The 25,504-nt window shown below is 40.1% G+C and overlaps 1 protein-coding gene across 2 annotated transcripts; it reads left to right on the forward strand.

Moving 5' to 3' along the window:
* The first annotated feature begins 233 nt into the window (after positions 1-233).
* On the forward strand, positions 234-3,441 carry LOC147617153 (pentatricopeptide repeat-containing protein At2g13600-like). 2 transcript variants are annotated; one of them, XM_086776752.1, is made up of 2 exons: positions 234-620; positions 696-3,441. In XM_086776752.1, the coding sequence occupies exons 1-2, from the start codon at positions 540-542 to the stop codon at positions 2,625-2,627; spliced, it is 2,013 nt and encodes a 670-aa protein (XP_086632878.1). In that variant the 5' UTR covers positions 234-539; the 3' UTR covers positions 2,628-3,441. The 2 variants fall into 2 exon arrangements, with proteins under 2 accessions (XP_086632878.1, XP_086632879.1); XM_086776753.1 differs by having other exon boundaries at positions 477-620; positions 754-3,441.
* Positions 3,442-25,504: the final 22,063 nt, after the last annotated feature.

Genomic DNA, 25,504 nt, shown 5'->3' on the forward strand with positions numbered 1-25,504 from the left:
TCTTTGGCAATTTGTCTATGTCCATCATTTTTTCTAGCATCAACAGGTTGTTTGTCCTTTGGTCCCTTGGCCACTGAAGGCTACTGAGCTTTAGCCTCCTTTGATCCCAATACATGTTGTTTCACCCAACTTCAAGGTCAAAGCCTATATAACCTTTTTTTGCAATACATGTTCTTTCACCCAACTTCAAGGTCAAAGCCTATATAACCTTTTTTTGCAGCTTTTTTCACTTTACCTTACAAGCATGTGAGCATGTTCGAGGGAACCATCGTCTAATTAGGTAACGTTGCATACTTAGGAGGTTGAGTTGCGAGTAGGTTTCGTCATGTGTGGAGTTCTTTGAGGCTCTTAATGGGTACAAGTGTCCCCACACTTATCACACAGGCAAACGGGGGTAGCCTGAACCTAGTGATGATATAAAAAAGTAAACTTTTCTTAAAACAATTATATGTAAGAGTAATACAAATTTGCATTTTCATCGCGATCCACTTCTCTGCAGAGCTCACAGAAAAGAAGGACTTCGTCTTGGGTCCCTCCCTATGGCATGTAGAGACATAGACTCCTTATGGAAGGAGTACTTCAGGGATCCCTCCCAATGGTGGGACAATCGAAGCAGCAAGGTAAGCACTGTTTTACAATTACATGAGAGTACCGGAAAACCTATTGGCTTTCCTGAGTATTGTTTTGCATCACAGAGAAACCCAAAATTCCCAGACTTTAAACATAAAATGACAAAGGAGTCGCTGTGGATAGATGGCTGGTACAATCCATCTTGGGTCCAAGAGGAGCTCAGAAGAAGAGGACTGCGGAAGGATAAGAGGATGACGAAGGCCAAGGAAATCCACCACAAAGCACGACAAGGAGATAGCAACAGCAACCACCAGGAGTTTCAAGAGGATGCCCTTGTAGCCTTACTAAAGGCTTGTGCCAAGCAAAAGGACCTTTGCAAAGGCAGCAGAATACATGCTGATATTCTCAAAAGGGGGTTGCTTGAAAAGAACATTTATGTAGGCACTGCCCTTCTCAATATGTATGCCAAATGTGGTGTACTTGCAAAAGCCCAAGAAGTATTTGACGAGCTTCCAGTTCGGGGTGTAGTCTCCTGGAATGCCCTAATCGCAGGATATGCCCAACACGGGGATGGTGATGAGGCTCTGAACTGCCTTGGACGGATGCGAGAGGAGGGTCTCTCCCCAAATGCAGTCACCTTTATTTGCATCTTAAAAGCCTGCGGCAGCATAGGAGCATCTGAGAAGGGCAAAGAGGTACATGCTGAGATTGTCAGGCAGGGCTTATTGGAAAAAGATATTGTGCTTGGCACTGCGTTGGTGGATATGTACGCCAAATGTGGTGCACTTGCAAAAGCGCAAGAAGTATTTGACGAGCTTCCAGTTCGGGATGTCGTCTCCTGGAATGCGCTAGTCACAGGATATGCCCAACATGGGCATGGTGATGAGGCTCTGAACTGCTTTGGACGGATGAGAGAGGAGGGTCTCTCTCCAAATGCAGTCACCTTTATTTGCATCTTGAAAGCCTGCGGCAGCATAGGAGCAGCTGAGAAGGGTAAAGAGGTACATGCTGAGGTTGTCAGGCAGGGCTTATTGGAAAAAGATGTTGTGCTTGGCACTGCATTGGTAGATATGTATGCCAAATGTGGTGCACTTGCAAAAGCGCAAAAAGTATTTGATGAGCTTCCAGTTCGGGATGTAGTCTCCTGGAATGTGCTAGTTGCAGGATATGCCGAACATGGGCATGGTGATGAGGCTCTGAAATGCTTTGGACGGATGCGAGAGGAGGGTCTCTCCCCAAATGCAGTCACCTTTATTTGCATCTTAAAAGCCTGTGGCAGCATAGGAGCAGCTGAGAAAGGCAAAGAGGTACATGCTGAGGTTGTCAGGCAGGGCTTATTGGAAAAAGATATTGTGCTTGGCACTGCGTTGGTGGATATGTATGCCAAATGTGGTGCACTTGCAAAAGCACAAGAAGTATTTGACGAGCTTCCAGTTCGGGCTGTATTTACGTGGAATGCGCTAGTCGCAGGATATGCCCAGCTTGGAAAGGTTGAAACTGTTTTTGACTCATTCAACAAAATGATAGAAGAAGGTATAGAGCCAGATCTGGTCACGTTTGTTGTTTTGCTTACTGCATGCAGTCACACAGGTCTAGTAGATGAGGGGCAAATGTACTTTGAGACTATGAGCACAGTCCATAGCATCATCCCAACTTTAGAGCACCACACTTGCATGGTTGATCTTTTCAGCCGTGCAGGGCACTTCGACAAGGCAATAGGAGTGATTGAGAAGGTACCACCTTCTGATTGTCTTCCGCTTTGGGCTGCTCTGTTAGGTGCTTGTCGAAAATTGGGAAATGTGAAGCTTGGAAGATTGGCCTTTGAACATGCAGTACGATTGGATGAAAAGGATGCTGCAGCATATGTCTGCATGAGTAATATATATGCAGCTGATGACATGCGAGAGGAAGCGGAGAAGGTTGAAGCTATGAGAATGGAAAATGGAGCATGGAAGATGCCAGGACGTTGTTGGTGGACTGATGCAAGTGGAAATGTACACTCGTTTATTGTCGGGGATGATAGTCATCCCCAAGGCAAAATATCTATGGGAATCTAAAAGACATTGGTCAAAAAAAATTGCATGAAGGGTATTCCCCAGGTTTGCATTGGGTGTCACAAGACATTTCAGATGATGCAAAAGAAGATGCGCTATGCAGCCATAGTTAGAAGTTGGCCATGGCATATGCTCATCAATACACCTCAAGGGACACCACTATACACCTCATCTATATGTGTTAGGAAGAACATGCAGGTTTGTGGTGACTGCCATTTTGCTACATCACTTATATCAAAAGTGGAGCAGCACAAAATTCAGGTCAAAGAAGCAAACTGCATTCACAGAATATTGGTGATGGTAGTGCAACTGCCTAGACTTCTCTTTATTTCACTCCAAATGTTGTTGCAATGTTCACACTGCGGCTTTGAATATCATTAGAAGAGTGGACTTCCCTCTATCTTAGAACACTCATTGCATGCCACTGTATTCAGATGGGGTAAGATTGGACTTTATCCTGCAAGACGGCAATTGGCGACACTTGTCATGACTTGGTCAAAATGATCATTTCATTGGACACATCATCTAACTTGTAACATTTAAACTGCAGGCAGGACTCCTACTAGCTGCTACAACTGAGCGACTCTTAACCATTTCAAGAGTAATGGGGCTGAGATGACAAAACCAACAACTTACTGTATTGTAGTACTTTAATTCAGGGCACAAAATCAAATGTCAATTTATGTCTAATCTTTGTATGTGTACCTGGGACATGTGAACATCATCAACCATAGCATGTGGTGGTGCAAGGCATTAAATGCACAGAAAACATCATGAATGCCTGGTGTGACTCAAAGTCGGCACCTCTACCAAGAACCACGAGCATTCTATCCTCTTGGGGTCACAAAGTTGCACCTTTTTCTTTCACGACGTCTTTTTTAAAAATGGAATGTGTAAAATGTATTAAAAAGAAAAAGTCTTTATAATGCCAAGAATTTAACATCCTCGAGTACTCCCATACCATCCAAATACCTCAAATTCAGACGAGACTCTAGAAACAATTGAAAGATTTGTAAAGCAAAAAGGTGCTCCCTGAAACCGGCACCAATTCATGTTTAGTCTCAATGATGCAAGGGTCGTTAGGGGGCTTACCTCAAAACCAAGCTAGAGTCAAACTCCATAGCTTCACCTCCTCGTGTGAGAAGCACATGCGTCAAATGGTTTTCGCCCTTGCTGTCACACTGTAGTGGTTGCTTGTATTGTAGGTGTTGCAAACTGATGAAGCCAATGCTTGTGTGGTGACCCTAAGCTCCAATCTACTTGGTTGCAATGCATAGTCCCACAAGGAAAGAGTAGAGAACAAGACAAAGAAGTCTTGGGAGCTAAGAGAGGACATTGCCTTCCCAAACCCTACGCATTAGCAAGCCCACACACACACAAGTGGATTGCAAGGGGGAATGAGAGTATTGGGAACACTCAATCTATTGCACAAATGGGAAGTATGGTTACACAATGGAGAAATTGACTTATATACTACATAAGTAGTCATTTCTCACACGAGGTCACATGGGAGTAAGTTATTAGCGGATGGAACCACCCTTAGTAATATTAGCCTTAGTAATATCTTTCTTTTGTAAGCATCAATAAAGTACGATGCTCGCTAAGCTCAACCTAGCAATTGCGACGGCAGTTATATTTTGTATGTGTATATAGTCCACATGTAAGAGCCTTGCAAATAGTAGATGAATCAATACAAGTCTCTTTTTCATCTTGAGCATTGTCTCTGTTATGTTTCTTTGATCAATGCTATTAAGTATTGTTATTCTAGATAATTATCCCAGTGTCAGCTAATCCATTGATACTTTTGGTGATCCTACTATATTCGAATACTGGAAATGCTTTGGTTTCCTTGCTTTTTTTGGGCACTAGGATGCAGTGGTATGTAGAGATTTGGTTTGGGTGAATAGTTTGCCACTTCTAGTAAAAGTTTGGATTTTGTATTGCTTATTTTTTAGTTGGTCTGTCTGCTATTGTCTTTCTTTGTCTTGTTCTGGTTCTTCTGTTCTCTCTATTGATGTGTATGATGTTTCATTTACCATTCCACATGTTACCATCTTGTTGGCTTGTTTTTGGCATCTGGAGAGTGGTTTTAGCCACAATGTCATAATACAGAAAGTATTGCTTGGCTAAGGCCTAGAAAGCATGTGTTTATGGGAGGCTAGGAAACCTCAATTGTTGTCAATCCTTAAGTTCCAACATGGCCAATGCTTGGATGACTCCTACCAAGTCCAAGCAATGGGATAGCTATAGATAGCTCCCTCCTGACCCTTCTTTCTTACTCTCTATCTTTCTCTCAATCCCTAGCTTCACACAAGCACTAGATCTCAAGCAAGCAAGCACTCCAACCTCATGCATATACACATCCACACTCACTTCAAGCATGCATGCAAGCAAGCTAGCCATGAAATCACAACACAAATTCTCAACATAGAAGATAAGATAGAGCTGCAAGTTTCACTATTACATAGGTAAAAAAGTGAAATTCACATCCAAGGAGTTTCCTTATATACATAGTGTAGTGCCCACCCACCCAAGAGCTAGCCTTGGTGGCCCTTTCTCACACTAGCTAGGGTATTACAAACATTCTACATGTCCTAGACTCAAAAGGGAAATTTTTCGGCCAACGGTACTACTTGGATGGAAAATTATATTTCTTTATAAATGTATGATTACAATGGAGCGGTGGAACGGACCGAAATTAACACTCTCCTTGCGTAGGCCACTTCCATCCTCCGAAGCGATTAAAAAATTATGAAACTGTGAGCGAGGGGATGGAGAAGTTCCGGATAACATCATGTATTGGCCGTTAAAATTATGCATCACGTGGAGCATCTATTTCTCTATGGGTACTTCACTTGGTGGGGATAGTGGGTGCTGTGGTGGGAAGTTGACAAGATATGTGTTTGCTTAGAGATCTTTGAATTGCCAGATCCTTTGAATTGGCATGAACTTCATATCAATTCTCTCAAGGGTGGGGTGTTGAGATATCGAGCTCAACTAATGCTTCTGACATTGATAGCCCATCTGGGTGATAGCTCTGCACTTATGCCAGGCTTGGTTGGTGGAGATTATGGTTGATATGTGCCAATGGATGACAGGTTATGTGACAACAACCACATTTAGACTACTAGAGTATGACATAGTTATAGAGCCAGCTCATATAGACGGATTTACACGATAGAACCCTATTATATTTTAGTTGAGTACTTTTAAATATATTGTACTCTTATCTTTTATGTATTATGTGCGTTGACAGAATAATCAAATAGAAAAAAAATCAGCCATCAATCTCTCTCTCTCTCTCTCTCTCTCTCTCTCTCTCTCTCTCTTGCTTGTCTACTCTTGTGCACGTGCACGTGCACGTGCACATGTGTGTGTGTATGTGTATGTGTGTGTGTGTGTGTGTTTGAAGAAGAAGTTTGTAAGAAGCTCAAGCTCACCCTTTTCTTGGCATCTTGCACATGGTATCAGAGCAACAGTTTGCAAAGAGAGCTCAAGAGGCAAGCAAAGGAAGCGGTACACATGTAAGGGTAATTCATCTCTTTCTTTGTGATTTGGAAGCGAAACTTTGTAGACAGTTGCTAGTTAGGGCAATGCCAATAGACATAACAACAAGGAAGTCGATGTCTCAAATTGAATTATCCTCTTGGGTGAAGGAAGAGTACCTTATAGTGTGCTTTTTCTGGTTGTGCAATGTTTCTATACATGTTTTGCACACTTTGTTGTGTGCATTTAGTGAACATAAAGTGCCTACATAGTATTTTTTGGGATGTGCACATGTATTGTAGATGTGTGTCTATGTAATTGGTTTACATTAAGTGGTTACATAAATAGATTTATTAAATCATTGGTTATTGTGTATGTATCTTTGAGAGATAGATTACTATAAATTGTAAATTCATTAGGATTACAAAAGTTATTATAAGTTCTATGTGATATACACAATACCAAATTTTGTGCAGGTGTGAAGGTTATTGTAGGTCAATATGTTTGACAGCTTATCCTTATCTCAGATTGTTAGTGAGAAGCTAGACAAGAACAACTTCTAAGCATGGAAGTTTTGGATGACAAATTTCCTTATGAGAAGAGGATATTGGGAGCTCATCATAAAGAGAATCTTACTGCACAAGAACCTTATTATGTGATGCGTTTGTATCAACAATGTGCTTAGTAATTAAAGAACCTCATAGATGACCGTATTCCAAATCTGAAAAGTGGGCAACAAGGTGGATTCGATTAGTCGGGTACTTTCCAAGCAAAATATAGGTAAATGTTAGGTAAGACCCCCAAGGCTATGAATGTATTCGTGGGGTGGTAGGGTGGATCCAATTAGTCGGGTACTTTCCAAGCAAAATATAGGTAAATATTAGGTAAGACCCCCAAGACCACGAATGTATTCGTATATCGAATATAGGTAAATATTAGGTAAGACCCCCAAGACCACGAATGTATTCGTATATCGAATAGTCAAGGATTGGCTCTCAATTAGGCAATCTTCATAGAAAGCTTGGGGTGTTATTTACCAATGAGATCTCTCTCTGCCTTGAAAGAAGAAAGGGTACGGGAGGTATGTGGATTTCGGTGCTATTAACCACATGACCATGGTGAGTGGTTTAGAGATATATGAAAAATGGAAAAACTAGGGTATGTGGAAACATGTGTGATGATATTTTGCATCCTATTGCACACGTTGGTAAGGTGCCGTTGTCTATATAGGATGGAAAAATGAAGTACCTAGTAGGTGTACTTCATGTCCCAAATATTACAAAGAGCCTGGTTTTGTTGGGAAAATGGTTGAGCAAGGTCTGCAAAAGTGAGGTTTAATCCTCAAGGATGTTTTGTGGAAGACTTCAAAAATCAATGCCGCTTGGTTGCAAAGGGTAACAAAAATGGCAGAATGTTTACTTTGGATGTATCAAAGTTTATAAGAGATACTAGAGTTGTAAGAAACACACAAAAAACACGTTAACCACATAGGCAGTAGAGCGAGAGTGGGCCTTGAAAGGATACACATATTTTGGTTCATCAACCTAAACAAAAAATCAAAAATCTTGGTACGACGATTAGCCCTTTGCCAGAAATATTTGTGCGGCACTATCGGATCTGTCTCGCTGGCTCGTGCATCACTACGCCCTTACCATAAACTATGTAGTGGAAAACCCCATCAATCCCATGTACCATATTTTTTTCATCCACATAGAGATGGGGCGAAATGAGCTCCACATCATCTAGAGTGTAGTTGAAGCCTAGAAGATACGTGAACAAAATGTTCCCTTCCTTCAAGTTGCATAGTTGAGCAAAGGTCAATAGGATAAGACCTTCATTAAGCTCAAAAGGAGCTCTCAGGTGAAGTTTAGTTGGCCACCAACATGAGGAGGAGAAGGATTTTTTTTTCCTTGAGCAAAAGAAAGAGAAGAAGATAAGAGTGTCTGTTTCCATCAAACCTTGGGGTTTACTTTATCTTTTCACACTTCTCTATCTTTGGCCATTCACATTGCTTGGGACCTTTTACACCATTTTGGCCACTTCATTTACCCAAGATATTGGCCTACCTTATACCCTCATTTACCCTAGAGAAGACTGCTCGCATGTAGTGGTGGTATTTGTTTTGTGGCTCTAGTAATTCAAAAGCATTTTGACTTGGGTATACACATGATGGTATTTTGTGACGTGGGGTCTGTGTTGAGAATTGGTTGGTGTTTTTCACACTTTGTGTTTGTGAAAGGTGCTTACACGCTTTGTATTTTGTGGAGGATTTTCACATGTGCTTCACATTTCGGGTGGGTTAGCATTTGATTTGAGCACGTTGAGTGTGTTCACATGCTTTGAGCATTGTTGGTGTTGTTCACACATCCGACCATGGTTTATTCCTTATCCTTTTGCTACCCACCACGGTCCTCTCTCTTCGGCATTGACATCATTTCATCACTCTTAATGATTGGGATTTGGTGCCATTGCCTGAAGGCAAGAAAGCTATTGGCTGTAAGTGGGTGTATAAGGTGAAACATAATAGTGATGGTAGCATAAGCAGGTACAAGGCTAGATTGGTAGCCAAAGGATATGCACAGACACATGGGATTGATTATGAGGAGACATTTGACCTAGTTGCAAAGATGGCGACTGTGAGAGCTGTGATTGTGATGGCTACAACTAAAGGCTAGTTTTTACATCAGATGGATGTAAAAAATGCGTTCTTGCATGGTGACTTGCAAGAAGAGGTGTAAATGGATCAGTCACCAGGTTTTGAGGATATAGATTACCCAGAGTATGTATGTAAGCTTCGTAAGGCTTTGTATGGGCTGGAGCAAGCTCCATAAGCATGGCATGACAAGATTGCTGAGTATCTTATCACTATTGGTTTTCATATGGCAGATGCACATCACTCCTTGTATGTGCGCAAGAGTGATAAGGGTATTGTGATCATCCCCATTTATGTAGATGATCTTATTGTTGGGGGTGACAATTTGGATGAGATTAAGCATGTGAAAAATCTTCTCAAAAGGAAGTTTGAGATGAAGGATTTGGGAGATATGCGCTACTTTTTGGGAATTGAGGTCATTCGCACACCTGAGGGTATTTGGCTATAACAGAGAAAGTATGCATTGGACATGTTGTCCAAGTATGCATTGGACATGTTGTCAAGTATGGGATGGCTGATTGTAAGCCAATCTCGGTGCCATTAGATCAAAATGGCTAGCTTAGTGCGGATGCAGGTTATGTGTTGGAGGATCCCACTATGTGTTGGAGGATCCCACTATGTGTACAGGAAGATTGTGGGGAGTTTGATCTATGTCACTATCAACAGGCCAGATTTGAGTTACACTGTTGGCTTAAAGAGCCAATTTATGCAGGTTTTGCGCAAACCACAACTTGACAATGTACGATGCACACTTTGGTATTTGAGGGCCACTGTTGAGTTACACTGTTGGCTTAAAGAGCCAATTTATGTAGGTTTTGCGCAAACCACAACTTGACAATGTACGATGCACACTTTGGTATTTGAGGGCCACTGTTGACTATACATTGTTTTATGCAGCGCAGGTGTACCATCAGAGCTATATGGGTACACAGATGTAGATTGGGCAGGTAGCATCTCAAAGAGATCTACCAGTGGATTTATGTTTTCATTGGAGCGTTGCTATGACATGGTGCAGCAAGAAGTAGCCCATAGTTGTCTTGTCGAGTATAGAGGCAGAGTACAGAGGAGCTGTATTGGAAGCATGTGAGGTAGCTTCGTTACGCAATCTACTTGTTGATTTGGGGTTGCATGTGGAGAGAAAGGTTATCATATATTGTGACAATCTAAGCAGTATACAGTTGGCCAGGAACCCAGTTCTTCATGCGTGGATGAAACACATTGAGGTACATTACCACTTCATCAGGGAGAGAGTCTTGGCAGGCGACATCGACTTGGCCTACGTGAGAACATAGGATCAGGTCGTTGACATCTTCACGAAGGCCTTCGGAGCTAAGAAGCTCCACACATTTTGAGATATCCTTGGAGTTCATGAGCTAGAGTTGAGCTTGAGCGGGAGTGTTGAGATGTCAAGCTCAACACGAGCTGACACTCACAAGGCGCCTGCATGACTATTCAACATTTACATCACTGGTGGGTTTGGTAGCTGGCACACCGACATATCTTCGCCAAAGATTCTACAACTGGACTACACCAACTAGTCCACATCTACCCACACTCCTCTTAGCATGTTCACATTATGGACCGCTTGTATATACTCTATTATGTGTGTTAGTCACTTTATCTGTATTGTAGGCCTCTTTTGTTGTGTGAAGAAGAAGAAGAATTTTTAGCCTCTCACCTTGTGTGTTCTCTTCTAGGGTTTGTGTGAGTGTGTGTGTGCTTGCAAGAGCTCAACCTCTCTTCTCCCCTGCATCTTTTCACTAATGTAGTGGGCAAGTTGATGCCACGGACCCCATAAATAGATAGGTCCACAAAATGTCATAAGAGTGAAATCAAAGTGAACTGGGACATAAAAATCCAATGCAAAAAAAAGAGCTCGACCCCCTTCAAAAATAGTAGATGGCGCAATCATATAGCAAGTATCCCAAAAGCTGAAAACCTCTACATCAGCTGGGAGAGTGATGCTCCCAACCAGCTGCCATAATGTTTACGATTATATGTCTATATCAGAGCTACTAGGGTGACTGGGAGAGTGATGCTCCCAACCAGCTGCCATAATGTTTACGATTATATGTCTATATCAGAGCTACTAGGGTGACTGGGTAAGGGATGATCGCCAAGACATCTCGGACTGAGAACCAGGAGGTAATTAGTGAGTACATGTCTCCATCTATATAATTGAAGAATAGCTTGACTGTGTCGCATGCGAGGAAGCATAGATCGATCAAGCCCCCATGAAAACCATCATCATCATCATCAGAAAGATGCACAACTAGATTTGTCTATGATGATTGTACTACCTAGATGCATGTTATATATCACTTTGTCTATCAAGATTATATAGAATTTGAATGAGTCAATGTAGAAGTCTTAGAAAAAAGAAATATCACTTATCATAGGGGCTGATCTTGTCTCTCTAGTGTACCGGTGCATCATGACATCTTCCAATATCTAGGTCATTAGATACGGCATTGTTGTCCTGTCTGTGCCAGCCTCGACAATTCACACACTAACATGGAACTCTCTGCTCGTAGTATGTCTATGCCTGATCAGCTTCATGTTGCATAGATCTAGAGGATGTTGCAAAATATGTTGATGAAGAGATGAGGACACACCTCCTTGCCCTGTCATAGGAGTTTGTAGGAGTGCTGAAGGAGGCGGTGTACCGAAGGATGAGTAGGAACCTGTTTGCCATTGGAACAAAAGAAAAGTTAGAGTACTCGTTAAATTTGGTTATGTATGAGTTTGTAGTGAAAGTATTCATAGAATGTTCAATTTTTTTAGAGTTCTTTACTCATATAAACCTAGTAAGTATTATCTCTAGTTTTAATCTATATTTAGACTCATTGTTTGTTTGCATGCCCCCATCTTTTTTATCTCACAAGATGGGAATTAGGGTTTTCCCGGACACCTTAATATTCTCTTTGTCGTCTCAATATCATCATCAAGGGCATATGACCCCTCCTAAATAAAATGAAAAGGAATTGGCACAATGCCGATGATGATGAAGATAATAATGCATCCTCTTGAGTTGAATGTGAAGCCAAGGAATTGCCCGATCATAGCCATAGATCTCATGCCACCTAGATCAAAAGGGTAAGTCATATCACCCCAAGTCACGAGCATGTGCCACCTGGATTTTATATGAAGTAACACTACCCCACTATTGAAAGGTGGTCACCAAGGATGCCCTGAGCTAATAGAAAACAATGTAATATGCCACCAAGATCATGGTCTAGATATCCACCAAGGACGAAGATGAATGTGTCATGATGGCATGCCGCATCAATAAGCACAAGGCTCTCAAGATAATCTCCAATATGACCAAAGGTGAATTCCTAATAAATTGTATCCGCATCAATGTATAAGCATCACATGAGAATCACAAAAGAATGCCTCATAATCCAAGTCAAGGCCTGGACCAAAAACTGATGCATCATCATAGGTATGGTAGCCTCCATCAATGGTGCCTCCATAATCACTAGATCTATGAAAATGCCTACGTCAAATGAAAAGCTCTCAAAATCCATGTGATATGTGTGCATAATCATGCCTTGCCTCTATGAAGTCTCACCTCAATAAAGCCATCACTACCTTCATGCACCATGCTTGACTGCTTAAACACATGAACTATATCCAAACAACTCTACTAGGTACACTATGGAATCTAGGAGTAGTGGTCAAACCATAGATAATGATGGTTTAGAATGTCGCTCGTACACTCAACTTTTGTTGGCTAAGATGGTCAACGTAGTTTGAAATCTATCTAATCAACCAGGGAAGGTAGGTAGTCATACAAGACCATACACCTACTAAAAAGGGAAAGCTATTCATCAAGATGCACACGGAGAGATCCAGAAGAACAAAGACAATGAAAAAATAAAGAGAAGGTAGGGAGCTCAAAGAAATCGTGCAGCAAATCCTTTTCTAAAGGAAGAAAGGTAGGAAAAAGTCATCTCTTTGGAGTTTTCTATAAAGGGTCTTTAGCTAAGGGTCGTGGTAGGGGGACACACACACACACACGGAGAGATGCTGATAGTCAGTGAGAGTGGGTGAGTGTGGAACTATGAGTTCTGGCTTTGTAAAAAACATATATATATATGCTTTGTGAGTTTATGGTATGGAACTAGAAGTAGACATATTAGAACCTGTACAGGTCCGAAGTCGTCAGATCAGAGGTAGGAAGCATTTGAATAAGTGTGACTGAAATAGCAATGTCTAAACAGTGTGACTAAAATAGTACTGACTAGATCAGTGATGTCTAAACCACAACTAACTGGAGGAAGTGAAGGAACAAAGCTAACTGGTCTAGAGCTGATTGAAGATGGAAGTGTCAGATTAAGAGCTATCTGGATCCGAGTAGTCATATGAGAAGCTGTCTGATGAAGAATTGTTAGACAAGGAGCTGTCTCATATTAGTCGGTCAGGTCAAAGAGTTGTCAGATTAGGAATTAGTCAGATCAAGGCTGTGTGGAACAAGACTATTCGGAGCAGGAAAATACAATCAAATGAGAGCTAAGGAAGCGAGGACTATTGAGATGAAGAGAGGCAAGCCAAGTCTTTAAGGTTGATGATTCTACTAACTGAATTAGGAGATACAATTAGAATTGATTGAAGCAAGAAGTGTTAAGATCTAAAAACATCCAAAGTAGGGGCTGTCAGAGTCAGGAAAAAGCTCTAAGGGGTTTAAGGAGCTACTTGAAACAGAAAGGTGTTCAAATCAAAAGCTGTTAGGATCAAGAGGTGTCCGAAGCTGCATTTAAGCAAAGACCATTGAGTTGAAGAGAGGCAAGCCAAGACCATTGAGTTAAAGAGAGGCAAGCCAAGACCTCTAGTGTGAGTGTTTTTTGTTGGGTGTTTGGGGGTGGTGTCTTGTATACCTGATTTCATCTAGACTTCTTGCAGTGCTAGCTAGCTATAGCTCGTGGGAATTTAAAAATCTCTCAACGTGTAGATACATCATCATCATCATCATCATCTATGCTGATATGGTATATACATCATCATCATCATCTATGCTGATATGGTATATACATCATCAATAATATAATCACAATTACACAAGGATGTAGGACACTCAAATAAGAGATGATAGTAATCATCCCAATTGAGAAAAAATGACCCATCTGTCTCCTCTAGGAAGTGTCTCAATGACCAACAGGCAAGGGATTGCCAAATGTGTCAATCTCTCTCATCCCAGAGATGGTAAACATGTGTAGTCAATAAACTTTGCAACTCTATCATCCATCTATGGCCTCAATGGACTATCTCCTCAAGGTAGATGATGAAGGATCCAATGGATGGAGTCTAGATGTCCCAAATGTATACATAAAGTCAACAAAGGTGATGCATGATCTGATCATGTCGGGTAGTCCATGGTACTGCATGCGAAGGACCCCTAATAGAAATCTAGCAACACACATGCACCCCCATCTCAACAATCAAGAATATGACCACATATGGGCTACGTGCTAATGCTACCTCTCTCGCTAGAAGAGGCATTACCCATAATGAATCATAGAGATTGTATATCGATGGCAGACCTTACACTCAAGGAAATATATTGCGGATCAACAGTAGCATAGGGAGGTATGAAAGCACTAATTATAAATTTTTGGAGTGTGAAAATGGTCATGAGCTAGTGCACATGAGTAGAGATGTGCCTAGATACATTGCAGTCAATGTAGTTAGATTGTTACATTATGCTAGTGAGGAGTTGCTAGTGAATTATGGTTGGCGTATGTGATCGCCAGCTCCACATAAAGAATAGATATATTCATAACATTTTTAGTGCACATGTCTTTTATAACGGGCTTTGATCCATGACATTATAGTAGTATATTTACATTTTTCACTTATTATATCTTGTGGCGCTCAAGGTCCTATTAATTTAAGTTTATTTGAAATAGCATGTGTACATGATGTCAAAATTTGATGAGATTTTGCAAATGTGTTTACTCGTGCTTTGTTATCACTTGTCTTATTATGAATTATTCTGTCTTTACGATTATCTAATTTGTATTGGATCACAGGTTCCAGATTATGATATTGCAAAGGATGTACCCTTATATATCAAGGTCACTCTCGATTGTGAGTAGAGTGTATGTGAGCTCTTAGAGCACAAGATCCTAGTACTTTTCAAAGGTTGAGAGAGCAATAGGCATGTTAAATAGAGCAACTTGATGATGCAGAGCATGATGCTGATGGCATGACTAGATTTCTTGATGACTAGTTTCAGAGTAATGCAGATAACAATGATCCTCATGAAAAATATATCTGAGAAGAAGCACTCACAAAGATCTATGAGGGTTCTTCTATGACAAGATTATATGTGACCTTCCTCATCCTAAACCTCCAAGCTCACTACTCCTAGAGCAATGTATTAGTTTCAGCATTACTAACGTAAGTGGATCATATACATGGATGCCAAGTGATAGGGTATGTTTATTTTCCTAAGAAACTATTTTTATTGTCAGATTACTTTCTAGTAAGATTCTACCGCCTGATAACACAATCCCACAAACAAGGAATGAGGTATGAAAGATGATTGACGAGTCTTGGACTTGACTACAAAACGATCCATGCATGCATCAATGATTGCATTTTGTATCGAGGAGAGCATCAAAACTCTGTTCTCTGTCTCAAAAGCACGGTGCTTCACATTTTAAGGAGGGAGCAATGCTTATTCCTCTCATAAGGTTCTAATATATTTTTCATTATCTCCACAAATAGAGTACCTATTTCGGAGCTGGAGTTATCAAATGCCACTTGTAATTGATGGATGCATAACCGAGGGCATCCGAGATCTTGTATGCCATTTGGGGTCGCTTGCAAGGTACTACTCCTTCAAAAAAGTGTCTAGGGTTCTTCTTTGCAATTCAAGTTAGTTATAGATTGGTGTTTTATCATTTGCCAAGTGTCAAAGGAAATAGACACTTGGGAGGTTCCACAAAAAAAGTTAGATTGCATAGATCTCCTATGCTTGATGGAAAAAGAATTTCCTACGTCCTTTTTTGACATCCAAGTCCATGTGCTTATCCACCTTGTTGAGGAGGTAGAGTTTTTTGGAGTTGTAAGCACATGATGGATGTTTTGGGTTGAAAGATTCATGGGAGTGTTAAAGGGTTTTACGTATTAGAGGGCCAGGCCCGAAGGATCTATGGCGACAGAGGGCATCATGAGTGCATGTACTATCTCTTCAAGTACTTGCAGCTTCTTGATGTAGGCTCCCCCTTTTTGGACGACAGAAGAATCAAGTAAATCATCAAAAGATGTTTTATATGGAAAGAGACTCCCAGTATGTCTTGATCATGATGAGCGAGAGAATTTAAGTATTTTCATGATCTATAATTTAGAATATGCAAAAAAATTTAGAATGTATGCAAAAATGGATCAAAGAGTACGACAAATAATGGCAACAAAATATACAAAGAATATCCAAGAGGCAACGGGTGACCCCCACCATGTCAATGATATATGCATGAGGAGTTCGAGCTCAGTCTCGGATGTGACAAGGAGGTAACACATGGCATGGCCCACACTTCCAGTATTCTATGTGCATGATTTTATGATAACATTCTTTATGCTTGTGATTTTAGGTTTGGGCATACAATAGCATGTGGACCTATGGACAACATCTTCGAGTCAAAAGGATTGATGATATGCATCTTACTCAAGACTCGTGTATTATTGCATCATTTCAACAACAATTGTGTGGGATCCCACTGTCCCCTCCGCACACCGGATTCCCAGTAGCTAGCAGGCGGAAGCAGCTCCCTCATGCGTGGGGCAGGGTTTCCCACTCGGGGCCTCACCCTCGAATGTCTGGGCATGAGACTAAGCTGGTGGTCATTCCGAAAACCGAAACCGGGAAAATTTCCCATGCCCAAAAAACGGGGACGATTCCACCATTTTTATTTTCTTAACGAATTTTTCTAACGACGTCAAGATACTGAACTAACCTTCTATCTGATTAAATCAGATAGAAGGGAAACTATTACAGACTTAACTTGAAGGAATCAACGCTTTTTTCGTAATTGAATCAGGCATAGCCGTTGATCTAAGTCTTCAGGCTTTTATTTAACTACTCGAGTTCTAAGCGTATTCCTATTAATCAATTTTATTATTAAAACTCCTACTGATTCCAGCCTAACCCCATCTGGCCCATGGGTTAGCCACCACCGCCCAACCACTAGAATTAGTAGAACTAGACAAATACTCACCCACCCATAATTGAATGCCTTTCTTAACTTTTGCTTTAGAATACAGATATGCACACACTCCTCTTTAAACTTTAACTTATAAAACAATCCATTGACAAACAATTATATGTCATAACTCAAAATTTCCATTCAATCCTTATTTCTTACAAAACAGTATCACTCTGGACTCTCCGTTGAGACCAGCAGGTCAGCAAACGAGATCCAGTAACAGATTACAATAATTTTCTCATCATCATACATATATATATCTTCCACGACATAGGCATGGGTGTCCTAAGCACCGCGAGCCCGTGCATCACGTAGTCAAAACCCTCCAGGATCCTCCTTAGGTGTCCTGGCACTTCACTCAGGGACCGCTTCATCGGCCCTCGCCCATCGTACCGGAAGCACACCATTTTTCACCATACCCAGGCTGGTCAAGACCTGGGCAGGTTTTTGCCACGTGAGCCGTCCTTTGAACACTCCCCACTAGCTATTACAACCAAACTTCCCTTAGAAAAACACATATACCAAATGCTCCCTCCAGCATTCTGGCGTAAGACAATCCTTTAAGAAAACAGGATTTCTATGCAAGTTTTTCAGTTTTGATTTTCTTTTGAATACAATGGGTATATCTTAAATCCGTATCCCAATACTTCTAGATCGCAGGTCTAAAATTCCAACAAAATTTCCTGAATTCTGCAACCTTCATCCTCAGATCAGAATCAACGGTCTTAACTTGATTTCAGACGGTGGGTGATTTAAGTGAAATTTTCCTGAACTGGTCACATCCTCTTTTCTTGAAACTGACGAAGGAGATTAAGTCTTGGTCATAGTCTGATTCAGGGTTTGAGTCTGGAAAGGTTCTCCCTGAGCTAACTTTCTCGAAGGGTAATATTTCAATTACTACTTTACTGAATTTCATTCATTGAGTATTTTGCTTAACTGAATTTAAAACTAATCATGAATTCCTATGAGGAATAAATTAATCATTTATCTAAAATTCTGACTTGGATAGTTTTTCTGAATTTTCTCATTACTATCCTAGAGAAATGAAACGGTAGAATTTTCTCTCACAGAGTATTTACTTATTCATTTACCAATATTCATGGGATTTAAACATAGGATTAAAGAGAACTCTTATTTTGATATAAAAATTCTGTATGCATCTATCTATGCATAAAATCCAACTTCTATGGAAATAACACTTTTATATAAAAGAAAATCCTTTTATGCATCTATTTATGCATAAAAAAACAATTTTGATGAAAGTAACACTTTTATAATAATAAAAAATTTCTTTTATGCATAAAAATCAATATTGGTGAAAGTAACACTTTTATAATTAAAAAAATCTTTTATGCATATATTTATGCATAAAAATCAATATTGGTGAAAGTAACACTTCTATAATAAAAATTTTCTTTTATGCATCATTTTATGCATAAAAATCAATATTGATGAAAGTAACACTTTTATAATAATAAAAAATATTCCCAATATGCATCTTTCTATGCACAGAATTTAAATCTAATGAAAATCACTCTTTTATAATAATAAAAATAACCAATATGCATCTTTCTATGCATAAAATTTAAATCTAATGAAAATCACTCTTTTATAATAAAAAAATAACCAATATACATCTTTCTATGCATAGAATTTAAATCTAATGAAAATCACTCTTTCATAATAAAAAAATAACCAATATGCATCTTTCTATGCATAGAATCTAAATCTTATGAAGATCACTCTTTTATAATAAAAAAATAACCAATATGCATCTTTCTATGCATAGAATTTAAATCTAATAAAAATCACTCTTTTATAATAAAAAAATAACCAATATGCAGCTTTCTATGCATAGAAAATATATTTTAATTGAAATAACACTTTTATAATAAAAATATTTCTACTATGCATTTTTCTATGCCTAGAATGAAAATAACACTTTTAGAATACACAAATGGTGGGGATTACTCTTTTTGAATAATAAAAGATAAAACTTATTTCATAAAATTTAAGAAAATTTTGCCATAACCTCCTTTGTATGGCTGACCATTTTTCAATTTTTTTCTATCCTCAAGTTACTTGTTTAAAAATTATCCCAAATGGTTTAAAGCATTCTAAACTAATCAAATTCCACTTTTAAAAGAGAAACAATATGAAAATTTTAATTCTAATAATTTGATTACTTATCTAGGATAAAGAAAGGCTGAATTTAAGAATGAAGAGAGGGGGAAAGCCTTTCCAACAAGGCATAACATCATTTTTTCATTTTAAAGAAAATAAAAATTAGAAAACCATTAAAAGGAATAAAGAAAAAGTAGGATTTCTAGCTTACTTAAATTTCTGTGAGCTTTCCTTTGGCTTGATGGTTTGAGGGATCTACTCTTGTTTGCAACAAGAGTGGCGGGAAAGGTCAAAAACTAATGAATTATCAATAAATTCACTATTTTTGGCTCTGGGGAGGAGTAGAGTAACAGTGCATAAAACACTATTAAGCTTCTACAAAGGGGTAGGCTTCTATTTATAGGAAAAAGTGAGCTTCTAACCAAGCAAGCTGATTCTAGAATTTTCCAAATCATTTTGGTCAATTTTTTACCATTTTTTGGTCAGTTTAGCTTACTTTTTGGAACTAGACTTGAATTAGGAGAGAGGAGAGATGAAATATCTCAATATTTGAGAATTTAAAACTCCACCACACATGTGAAATAGGCGCCTCCTTCATGAGGGGGAATCCCCACTCTGAGGTGTCAAAAATTCATTTTTTTAGTATTTCCTTTGGTCCTTAGTCCACTCTTCATTTTATGTGAGTATTTACTCATTTTTGGGTTGGTTTTCTTTATTTCTTTAATTTATCTCCTCTATACATTTGGATTAATCTGATTGGCTCCTCAGAACCTTAATTTAAAATTTTCAAAAAATCTGGACCCTTAGGATAAGGCCTTTTGAACAGATTATAATTTATTTCTAATGCACCTTCTGAAAATCTTTTTGAACTTCTGTTTCGGGGGAATTTATTTTAATAAGAAGAGATATTTTTCCATCCAAAAATATCTAAAATCTGAATAACCTCTCTCTAGAGCATTTTCTCTCTCTAAGTCAAAATAGGTAGAAACAAGATCTTTTATTATTCTGAAGAGGGAATTGATTACAGGGGGAAGATACTGGACATCTTGAGAGCTGGGGAAGAATCTTACAAATTGCATGCAAGTGCTCGTGACATGAACCTTGTCGATGAGACGAGCTAGGCTACATTGGGGATCTAGAGAGACTATATGAAGTTAATTATCGTTTTATGAAATTGGTATAGATCAACTAGAATTTGATTCAGTCTCTCACATGTTGGTGTATTTGGTGGTGCTAATTCGAGAGCATGTTTATTATAGGTCATTTTGAAGGTTCGTTGGTTTTGTACACGATATAGATGTAGAGATGCTACCATGAAAAGAGAGCCCATGGGTTTTTGTTTTATCGACTCCTCCAAGTTACTATGAGCAAGCAAAGAACCTTACCTTCTTCCAATGCTCTATGAATAAGCTCTCTCTCTCTCTCTCTCTCTCTCTCTCTCTCTCTCTCTCTCTCTCTCTCTCTCTCACACACACACACACACACACACACACACACACATATTCAAATAAGTGCCCATGATGATCTAGTCCAATGCTGATGTAAGCCCTAATTCTTATGCTGGCTATGTTCTATATGGAGGAGTGATGATCTAAATGAATGATAGGTTTTCCTTATATGCATCAATCTTGAATCTTAGTGTTTCTTCCTATCTCTATCTTGTGGTGTTTTCTTGTGGGTTGTAGGCTGTCTGCAGAGCAGGCAATTCTAAGGGCTACGTGGAATAGGGTTTTGTAGCCAAGAGGGGAGATTGAGGTGAGAGATAGTAGGGAACAAGGTTTGCAGAGTGGAATCCTTACAGTACAAGTTTTGAAGTTGGTGGGAGTGTGGAAGGCAGTAGATTGGGACTAGCAGTGTTGCTTTGTTCCAAAAATCCAAACTAGTCAAAGTGCCATGTTCCAACCCTGTTTTCTCCATGCTAGAAGAGAACTAGGGTTGAAGGTCTTGTGTGGATTATTTCCATACACTGTACTTGCAGAATACCCAATCTCATGAGATTTTTACACAAAGGAGGAAGGTGTTTGCAGGTGTGAAAAGTACCTATCTGATAGCTGATGCAGTCAAGACTACATAAGAACTCGAGAGACTTACAGGCTGTTAGGGGCCTTCTCCTTTGAAGTTGGGCATGAAACTTGATATGTGGGTCTTATACAAGTCAAGGAAAAAATATGCAAAGTTTCATTCTTTTTAGGTCTATTGAGGAGGTGTAGCAGAAGGGTTAGTGTCTGGTCTAAAGCCTCTCCACCCGGTTACCAACTTGCAACCATCTCAAAGGGTTGGGTGGTCAGGATGATTTTGAGACACTCAATTTTGGGTGTCGATGGAACACTATTTTGATTTTGTAACAATAACGTGCCATTTATTCCATTTTGGTGGGCAAAATCCATATTCATTATCGATGTATATATTTATTAGGATGTGTGAAAGCTCCCTTGTGCATATTTGATTTTATAAGAGGTTTACACATTCATAAGGTTTACATATTTGATTTTATAAGAGGTTTACACATTCATAAGGTTTACACCTATTTTGAGTAGTTTGGCTTGCATGTCCAATAAAGTAAGCTATTTTTATAAAAGTCGACATATTTGTAAAAGTGGACACTATTTTGAGTCCCACAAGTTATTTCAAGCAATATGATTAAAATACACCAAGAGAAAGTGTGGGCTCAATCTTGTGTGGGGGCAAATTGGACCAAATCTTACGGCTCTTCTTCCAATAACCATATATGGACCCATTTGAGCAACTCAAATGGGCCCTTGAATTTTTAAAATTTTGTCACATGCTCCTTTTGTGTACGCATTGGATGACGTTGAAAAAGATTGTCGCAAATAAAGACGAGCACAATCTCAATTTCATCATCAATGTGTCAATGCATTGGACATGTTGAAAAAGATTGTCAACCTTTCAATGCATTGGATGCGTTGAAAAAGATTGTCAACATGTCAATGCATTGGACACGTTGAAAAAGATTGTCACACAAAAAGACGTGCACAATCTCAATTTTATCGTCCCCGGCGGGCTCAAGCCAATTACACCTTATGCCCCTACTGAAGCAAGCCTATGCCACATCCTTGAGAAACTCTCTTTTGGGATGTAACATTAATTGGTACTTTGACATCGGTGTGCTACCAACCACATGACATACAATAGAGAATGGTTCTCTAATTTTCAAACCTTTATCCCCTCCAATTTGGGGACAACAGCCTCAAGTATGTAACTAGGCATGGCACAGTCACTATTCAACTTCGTGACAATGAATATATCCATTTACATAAAGTGTATCTTATCCCAAGGTTAACTAAGGATTTACTCCATGTACTATAGATACTCTGCTAATGGAGTAGTCATAGAATTATATTAAAATCAATATGTCATTAGGCAATGATTATAATATGGAGCCTATTTGAACATAGCTTATGCTAAACGAGGGACTCTTTACCCCTTTGGGACAAGCAGAGTCCCTACTCTAGAGCCTGACACACACTTTATGTAGGCTACAATGAGCCTCACACACTTTATGTAGGCTACAATGAGCCTCACGGAATAAAGGGCTACCACCTCTTTGATCCCCACTCTCACTCCTTCTTGTGCAGCAAGAGTGTAATTTTAAGAGGAGGTTTATGAGGAAGGGCTTCTTTCTATAATGTAACACTACAACACAAACCCCCCCCTTAGTGATAGCCCTGAAATGACAGGTTTTTACAAATGCGTTTTTTACACAATGATGAATGTCATATAAACGATGATTTTTCGAGTTGAAAACACTATGTCGTATGAACCGTTGCATGAGCTGCCACATATGCGACACATGTTTAGACGTCACTTATGCGACATTGCTAGCAACACTTGCAAACTATAAGGCATTACTTAAATGATGTTGCTTAAGTAAGTGTCGCTTATATGACGTTGCTAACAACACTTGCAAACTACAGGGCATTGCTTAAATGATGTTGCTTAAGAAAGCGTCGCTTAAGTGATGCTCTTGGGTATTTAAAAAAAACCCAAAACAGATGGCTCTTGCAAGATCGCAGGAGCCATTGATCGTAGCCCCAGCCCAAAAACATATCCGCACCCTTTCCTCATCCCATCCACATTGCCTTCCTACATGCACAAAGAGAGAGAGAGAGAGAGAGAGAGAGAGAGAGAGAGAGAGAGAGAGAGAGAGAGAGAGAGAGAGAGAGAGAGAGAGAGAGAGAGAGGTGAGGTGAGGTGAGGTCTATGTGCGTGTGTGAGACTGAGAGAGGGATGTGTGTGTGTGTGTGAGAGAGAGAGAGAGAGAAATGAAATGAAATGAAATAAACAAGGGGCTTTTATAATATGAAGTGATAGGGAGCTGTGCAGGTCCCTAATGGCAAGATTCAAGCATCAATTGTGCCCAATGGTTGGGATTAGGGTCGATTAATCCCTGATTAAAAAAATTAATCACTATTTTGGATGCAGTATAGCAATATATCTAGTTATGATTCAAGCCAAGTAGCATGAGATTTGATGAGATAATCATGGACTAATAGTACTTTCACTAAAGTAACTTTTTGTGAAGCACACAGGGTGAAGACATCTATGTTGGAGGCATCAGATGAAAATATTGAAGTTACCAGCTTGTAGAGCACCCCAAAAAACCCCTCAAGGCTAAGAGGAACTAGAGAGATTTGCACAAGTTACTTGTAGATCTAGATTTCCCTTTCAAAAAATGGCGCCAATTAATCATGTTACTACCGGGCAAACCTGGTTCAAAATTTGTTAATTCCTTTGATGTGCTTGTGCCCTAATGAGTTAGGAGAAAGCCCAACTAGTTTCTTTGAGCAATGGTTAAGTGTATGGAGGGAATCCCCCCCATAGCCACTTCGTCCCTCGCATGAGTGGCTAGGATTCCATCCATGCATAGGGATTCCATCCGTACACATTTGTATTGCCTTGCCAGAGATAATGCCCCATGTCATATCCATTCCTTGGCTTCGAGGAGACCCCATCATTTAGCGAGTGGAGTACTCCGACCTTCTTAGCTAGTATTCCATGCAGGCAGATGGGCCACCAGAGCTTGCCCCCCTTGACGCCAGTCCAGGAGACCACATCTGCTGGTGGTCCCTCCCTGGTCCTCATTCAAATCCACACCAAGGGGTAGAGAGAGAGGCAAGCCCTCAGGCAACCGAGCAACAATACTACCCAACTGCGAACAACTTTGCTAATCGGAGAGTGGCAAACTATTGGCCCACACCAAGGGGGCCGTCATCGGACTATCATAGCTAAGTGCCACCACTTGTGCACCAAGTGGCAGCCCCATTGGTAGAGTACAGGAGGTTTTGGTTCTATCAGAGAACCATTTCGAGCATTTATCCACCACTGCACTCACCTGTTGGTGATGTGCCCTCTACGAGGGTCCCTTTGGCCCCTTTGGTTTGGCAGGTGCTACCCCACCGAGACTCCTCCTCCACTTCTTAGTTTCCAATGAGGCTAGATGGCCCCATTGAATCCCCAGTGAGCCCCTCCTAGCACCCTCCCTCTCCGATGGATCACTCCCAGTCGGCCAAATCCTTGATGGCAGTCGGCCAAATCCTTGATGGCAGTCGGCCATCAAGGAACTGGCAGTCGGCCAATTCCTTGCCTCCCTATATAAGGAACTCTTCTCCACTCACTTGTTATCCAACACTAATTCACATGCACTTATACTACACCCACCTGCTGGCTAGTATTGCCATTGTAAAGCTTCATGCTATAATAAGATGATTCTCATTGCCTAATATCTCTTTCTCTCTGCCTCTCTCCCTATCTCCCATGTTTTGCTTCCACATTGTGCACCTTTATCATGGTATCATTGCCTAGGTTCCCTGCTGTGATACGGCCCTCCTTCTCTTGCTTCTTGTTGATGCCTTGTTGCTGTCCTCTCTCCTCCATCTGTGTTTTCTGTAAATTGGCCCACCTTGAAGGCTTCAAGTGGCTGTCCAGCACTTGTGCATTTTTTTGTGGAGTTTTGCATTTTCTGGTGGATTTTGGAGTAGGCGAAGTGGCAGGTTGCTGTGTTTAGAGCAGTGTTTTTGCAAGTTTATGGCCTCCTTCTTTAGTGTGTTTTCGGGTGCTTTTATCTTCGTGGTTGTATCTGACACCTAGGTACCCAGCTACCCATATGTGCGTTTTTCGACCTCGTGGCACCTTGTTTCTAGAGCTTGAAGGTGGCTACATTTTATTCACACTGCTGAATCAATGTTTTCTGCAGTGATGCCCCTTCTCAGTCAATTTTTTCTCTTTTGGTGCTCTCTTGCTTTGTGTTTTCCTTGTGGATTTCAAGGTTCAACATAGAGGGGGGCTTTGTTGGTGGTCAGTGGGCTATTTTTACAGCCTGGATTGCAGCTGAAGGTATGTTTCTGTAGTGATGCCCCTTCTCAGTCAATTTTTTCTCTTTTGGTGCT

Source organism: Cibotium barometz, chromosome 37 (assembly GCF_041138505.1).
Source record: "Cibotium barometz isolate CiBa-2024 chromosome 37, ASM4113850v1, whole genome shotgun sequence".
NCBI lineage: Eukaryota > Viridiplantae > Streptophyta > Polypodiopsida > Cyatheales > Cibotiaceae > Cibotium > Cibotium barometz.

Bases quoted from the DNA above. Each gene is read 5' to 3' on its own strand.
- LOC147617153 (XM_086776752.1), top strand. From the start codon at position 540: ATGGCATGTAGAGACATAGACTCCTTATGGAAGGAGTACTTCAGGGAT. The intron at 621-695 runs GTAAGCACTGTT...TTTGCATCACAG, and splicing joins GGGACAATCGAAGCAGCAAG to AGAAACCCAAAATTCCCAGA.